The sequence below is a fragment of the Arvicanthis niloticus genome, chromosome 27 (genome assembly GCF_011762505.2).
Source record: "Arvicanthis niloticus isolate mArvNil1 chromosome 27, mArvNil1.pat.X, whole genome shotgun sequence".
Taxonomy (NCBI): domain Eukaryota; kingdom Metazoa; phylum Chordata; class Mammalia; order Rodentia; family Muridae; genus Arvicanthis; species Arvicanthis niloticus.
The window spans coordinates 16,994,307-17,000,564 of record NC_133435.1 but is presented as its reverse complement, the minus strand read 5'-3'; the positions used below and the strand labels follow the sequence as shown (position 1 = coordinate 17,000,564).

Genomic DNA, 6,258 nt, shown 5'->3' with positions numbered 1-6,258 from the left:
GGCAGCACTAACCTGTGTCCCATAAACTTACTTTGTGGAACCTTTAGACTGCCCTTCCATATTTCAATTTAGTGATCTCTAGAGCCCTTTTTAGAGACTTCAGCTCTCCAGCAATCACATGAACTCCCTGAGGCACCACTAGGAGACTAGTCTCTTTCCCTTACTCTCTCTGGTTTGGAAGAAAACCTTCAGTAGAGAGTGTTCACAGTGAAGGTATCCATCCTTTATTTAACAATTCTAAATTACACCCAAACTGCCCACTTCCGAGTAGGAGAAAACAGATCATCAGAAGGCTGAAATTGTGTAACACGTAAATCTTTTCTGGACCGAGGCCCATCTCTGGTTTGGCAACACAACCAATGAAACATCTCTTTTCTCATCTCCTGGAGAAAAAAAAAAAAAAAGCCGACAGAGAAAAAGTAGCCAGCGAACAGAGAATGAAGGTAATGGTTAATCTATCAGGTACAAAAAGGATCATTTTGAGAATTTGGGATTATAACTCATTACTTCAAACAAACTGCAGAGAGGGAGGGGCTGAGAGCAGAGGCAGACAAGGATTAAGTCACAGCTCCTAATTGGGACAGACTCTCACACAGTCAAGTAACTCTCTAGTCACCTCCAGAGACATACGGAAATAAGTGGGGTTTTTTGTTTGTTTTTTGTTTTGTTTTAATGTGGTAGTGAAGGCAGGGAACAGAGCAAGCAGACCTTGGTGGAAAGTGTACCTCTGGCAGAAGCCCCAAGATGCCTTCTGAGAAGATCAGAGGCAAGAAGAGCCTCATGCAGAGGCTGGCCCTGAAGAGCCGGATAGCTAAGGAGACACTCTCTGAGTTCCTGGGCACCTTTATAATGATTGTGAGTATTTCCCGAGTTTGATTTCCTCAGTTCTGACCTAACCCCGCCTTCCTGGCTGCCAAGCTTCTGGAGCAGGGCATTTGTTTTTGTTTTCTCTGATTATCAGTTCCAGTCCCTTCTGGGAAGCAGCAAGTTACTTTCTAAATTGCTTGGCTATTTGGTGACCACACCATAAGGACTTCATTTGCTCTTAACATGTAACCAAGACAGTTGATTGGAGTAGGGATGGGGGAGGGGGTACTTCTTCATTTAAAGTGGCTTTTATGATGAAAGAGTGAGTTGCTAGAATTTCTTTGAGTTGAAGAACTGATCTGTGTGCCCAGCTTGCTTCCCAATTGGTGACTGAGTCACCTGAAACAAGCATTAATGGTCAATAGATATGAATAGCATGTAGCAGGCTGCCAAGAGGTGCCTGGCAGTTTTGTTTGTTTGTTTGTTTGTTTGTTTGTTTGTTTGTTTATTTATTTATTTATTATGTGTGTACACGCATGCACACAGGTTATAGCAGCCTGCTGGAGTCAGTTCTCCTTCCACCATATGGATTCCATGGATGGAGCTTAGGTCATCAGACTTGGTGGCAGGGACTTTTATTGACTGAGCCATCTCACTGGACCTACTTAGTAAACCAGAACTTGGGGTTGGTGTGGTGTGTGTGTGTGTGTGTGTGTGTGTGTGTGTGTGTGTAGCCCTGTGTTGGTTTCATATAATTTCCCCCTTTTGATTTAACTTAGCTCGAGCAAATCTCTCAAGGTCTTTAAATGGACAGTTATAAGAACTTCATAGAGATAAATGTGGACAGGCCTAAGAATCTCTGAAGGAGATTTGCTCAGCTGTTAATAAAATAAAATAAAATAAAATAAAATAAAATAAAATAAAATAAAATAAAATGGAGACCAGAAAACTATTGCTAGTTACTGAAGGGGTATGAGCCCTGGCTCCAGGCTTTCTAAGTTCTACCATTCTCTGGACCATTTGTAAAGAGAAAGTTATTGTCATAGGAGAACTATTTATTTTGATTTAATTTTTTAGAAAGCACACATGCTAGAGAGAGAGAGATGGAGAGGGAAAGGGTGGGGGAAAGGAGGAGGAGAGAGGAAGAGGAGAGGGGAGGGGGGGATTAGGGGAGAGGGGAGGGAAAGGAATGGGGAGAGGGGGAGGGGGAGGGGGAGGGAGAGGGTGGGGAGACTCTTACTTCAGGAGTAATTTCAGCTTGTCAGGATTCTAGTCGATTGTCCTTAAGTTGTACATATTATTCTTGGCTTTGGATCATTAAGAAGGAAAGGAGTAGGATGTGTAGGCTGAGTCAGGACTGGGAGAGTTTTTTCCTTCTTACTTTTCCCTGTCTGGAAGCTCTTTTTTTTTCTCACCATAGTCACGGGGTCATTGTCTTGGTCGTGATCGTGATCGTTGTCGTTGTCGTTGCTGTTGCTGTTGTTGTTTAAATAGGGTCTCATTATTTACCTCCAGTTGGCCTAGAATTCACTATATAGATCAGACTGTCTTCACACTCAAAGAGATCCACATGCTTCTGCTTCCAGAATGCCAGGATTAAAGGTGTGCACCTCCAAGCCCATCCTGGGTAATGATGTTTGAAAATCTGACCTTAAAAAAAAAAAAGAGTTGTCGGCACAGTCTGACTTGAGCCTACCATGACTTAACACAGAGACTCGAAGCAGAGCCTGTATCACCTCTCAGTGCAGAAAACGAAGAGGAACGGAGCTCAACTTCCTTTTCTGCAACTGAAAAAGGTTCAAAGCCCCTCCTTGTTTCTTAAGAATCAGTTTCATAATCCCATTGCACATTAAGACGCTGAAAACTGCTCCTAACCCTTCACACCTGAGATCACGAAGTTCTGAGCCATCTTCACTCATGCTCCCATCATCCTGCTTGCTTCCCTAAGGCTGGCCACGGTTACTTGAGGTTGCCTTCCCCAAGGCCAGAAATTCTCAATCTCCACCCGCCCCACTTCTCAAGCTTGCTGTAAAAGAATTTCCTGGAACTAGCCCATGAAATGATAGGTCATAAGACCCTCATTTCAGAAAGACCCAGCCTCATAGCCTGGAAGAAGGAATGTCATTACAGAGAGGGACAGAGAAGAATCTGGACAGACAAGCTTGCTGGCTTCCCACTCAGTGACTTTTATTAACTTGTTTTTCGGTGCTTGGAATCAACCCCAAGGCCTTGTGTACTTGATATTTAGACACTTTCTCCCCTGAGCTATGCCTTCTAGCCCTAACCTAGTTATATAGCCTTAGACAACATTCTGACCATTTCTCCACTTGACCTTCATGCTTCAGTCTTGACCATGTAGTAAGGTCTCCATATAAAGTTGAAAAGACAGCCAAACAGGCACAGGGTCCAAAAGGGTGGATGTGGAACCTGTATTTCTCCTCTTATTCCTCAATCTTCTTTTCCTCTCCACCCCTCACAGAATCCTTTAGAATAAACCTGTAAACTCAGGGTTCCATTGAGTTCTGTGAAATGCACAAGTCAACGAATGGCAACCCAAGGAGAGAGTTGTAGGAATTTTAAATTGGAACCGATCAGTTAGAAACACAGTTCAAACAACCTGGAGTTTACCAAAGGTGTCTGCAATGGCGGAAGGTCACTCTGAGCACTCACCCAGTAGATCCTGATGCTCTCTCCACTCGAACTGTGCCATTGTTGAGTATCATTGATGTCTATTGCAAACTAGACTGTCTGCTTGTTTATGGGGAGCAATTCCATGGATTTGTGGTCACCATGTTCTGTGTTGACTTCCATGAAATGAGAACAGTTTCACCCACACAGACCCACAATTCCAGGCAGAAGCTAGACACAGGATATCTAAATGCTGCATGGTAGAAAACTGAACTTTATTCTGGCCAAAGGCAGTTCTGTCATGAATGGTAAATTCCAATTTACTTCATACAGTTATTTGCTAAAGTAATGCTTGGTATGATCTAGAACCTGAGTTGTCATGTTCTGTTTTGTGTAAGCCTGAAAGAGAAGTGCAGATAAAAAGTATAAGTTTTTAAACAACAAATTCCCTGACAGTTGGCTGACAGATGCTACCCTGGAGAGGGGGGTCAGCCTCATGTAGGGTCCAGTCTATCTAGGACTCTTCCCAAGTGCTAAACTCCCAGCATGCAGCAGCCCCATGGTAGTGTGGTACAGTGAATTAGCCTCCTAAATTACAGGCTCACATGCTGTCTATTAAATCCATGGATCTGCTAAAATCAGGCACCCCTCCCTTTCAGCTCAGGCACCCCTCCTTTCCAGCTCAGATGGCCCTTCCCTCTAAAGTCTATACATGTAAGGCAGTTCTGAGGGTTGTTACTGGATCTCCAGTCCCAGCTTCCCCCACTTAGTGGCCAGCCTTATCAGGAGACATTTCACTGAAATCCATCTCAGCTCATTTCTCCATCAAACCTGGACAGAGTCCTTGCTATGGGGAACACATATTTCTGCTTAAGGTCACCCCAATACATTATTTCAGATCTATCAGCAGATGCAAATCTTGCCTGGCTTTTTCTGGTAATGATTTGTCCCCTTACAACGCCTGGGAGGAGAACTTTGAAAAGATGGCAGAAGCTAGACACATCACGCCCACCTTGTCTGTGATCCTGGGAGTCTGAAGCCATCTCAGAATCTGCTTCTGGAGGGTTCCCCCCTCAAACTCATTCACCCCATGATTGAAATGGCCAAGGAGGCCCGGTAGTGGCCCTCAGGAAAGAAAAGGCTCATGAAAGAAATTGTCAACTGTGACTCAAAACAAAACCAAGCAAGTTATAAGTCAAGGAATGAGCCAGAATCTGGCCTGTTAAACACCGGGACCTTTTAGATATAGGCCTTTTATCCTTAGCAATGTTAGGGAAAGGTTGCCAGTGTGCCTGCCCTCTTGCAGAAGGAAGGTTTAAGCATTTTGAGTCGAAGAAAAGGGAGCATGTGGCAAGTTCACAATGTGTGTCGGGCTGCTTACGTATCTAATTACCAAGATCGCTATATAACATTGTTCATAGTTATGTCAGTAATAACAAGTTGCAGCTAACACTCTCTCTCTTTTTTTTTAATCCTTCATAAACTGTTGAGGAAAGGGAAGGGTAAGGCCTCAAAGAGCTAAATGCCCACACCTGAAAGACATTAAAACAGATTTCTTTCTAATTGTGATCTTAAGTTTACCATTTCACTTTTTAACCAAGGCTAGGGCAACTGTATGGTAGTGTAGACACCCTACTCCTACTTTCACACCCTCTCCCCTTTCTTCAGTGTTTCCAAAGATAGAAGCCATGAGCAGGCATGTGCTTATGGCCATAAGAATTGAATGGTAAATGGATGGCCAGGCTGATGATACTAGGCATGGCACTTGGGACCCAGTGCCTTCACCTCTCCTGTGGGGGGTGCGGGGGAAAGACTGCTTATGTGAGTGGACACATATGAAATGCAGGTAGGAGGTAACCAATGGCAAGGATTGCTTTCTCCTAGGCTTGCAGCATGCGAATAGCAAACTGCAGAAGTTGCATTAGCCTAAGGTTCCCAGGGAAGCTAGCAATGCCCTGCTGCCTCAGGCTGTGCTTCTCCCCTACATTGTGGTCTTAAACAATGAGTTTAGTCTTCCTGAGTCTCAAAAGGAACTAACACCATCACAGAGGTGAGAACTGAGTGCCCATGACATAAAGTCCCTGGCACCAGAAATGGTTCTAGAATTCTGGCTCCTTTTCCCCCTTTCTTGCATGGGGATCAACCCCAACAATCCCCCCACCTCCCCTCCCACCCCTGTCTCCTCCTGGGCATCTGCCAATACCTTTCTTCTGCCTCTTCCACAGAGCTCTGCACAAATACAAATGGGACCCACAAAAAATGAAAATCTCTTTCTCCACTGAACTTCCCAGGACCTGTCACTGTTTCTCTTAGAGGCTGTGGTTGCCTTAGACTCTTCTGTGTACTCGTCTCTCTTCCCATACTTGGGTTTTTTTGATGCAAAGCTCCTCTTACCCTTGATGCTGAGGGGAAGGGCAATTTTTCTGAAGCAGATCTGTGGACAGCGGGGAAGACCCGTAATTCTTTTTTACTACCAACATTTCTCCCATGTTAGAGACCAATCTTTTGGTATCTCTAGAGTAAAAAGATAACAACTGCTTTAAATAAACACAATGCCCTTGATCTGTGCCCTGAAGGAAAATTAAAAGCAATTGTTCTGGAACACAGAATACAGAGGGGTAGGGATGTGGGCAGTATGGACTGTGGATATCACAGATCCCACGGGGTACAAGGGTCCTTGTAGTTGCTCTCCTCCATGACTGGCCCCTCTCTGGGAGCATCATCAGGTTTCATATTCCATTCTGGGCAGATTCTTGGTCAGACATACTAGTCAGAGAAGTTGTTACCATAAAGTGCACGCGTTTCAGATTGCAAGCGCACTTC

The 6,258-nt window shown here is 44.4% G+C and overlaps 1 protein-coding gene and 1 long non-coding RNA gene across 3 annotated transcripts in view; one reads left to right on the top strand and one right to left on the bottom strand.

Moving 5' to 3' along the window:
- Nucleotides 1-201: 201 nt before the first annotated feature.
- LOC143439739 (uncharacterized) lies at nucleotides 202-3,669 on the bottom strand. 2 transcript variants are annotated; one of them, XR_013107784.1, is made up of 3 exons: nucleotides 3,478-3,669; nucleotides 2,048-2,457; nucleotides 202-383 (listed from the first exon to the last, which is right to left on the bottom strand). It is a non-coding gene; the product is annotated as an uncharacterized LOC143439739 (long non-coding RNA). The 2 variants fall into 2 exon arrangements; XR_013107785.1 differs by lacking the exon at nucleotides 3,478-3,669 and adding an exon at nucleotides 2,692-3,092.
- Aqp9 (aquaporin 9) overlaps nucleotides 483-6,258 on the top strand; it is a 36,714-nt gene continuing 30,938 nt past the window's right edge. Inside the window, exon 1 of the mRNA XM_076926235.1 lies at nucleotides 483-855. Coding sequence (XP_076782350.1) covers nucleotides 745-855 — 111 coding nt within the window. The 5' untranslated portion in view covers nucleotides 483-744. The remainder of the gene's footprint in view (nucleotides 856-6,258) is intronic.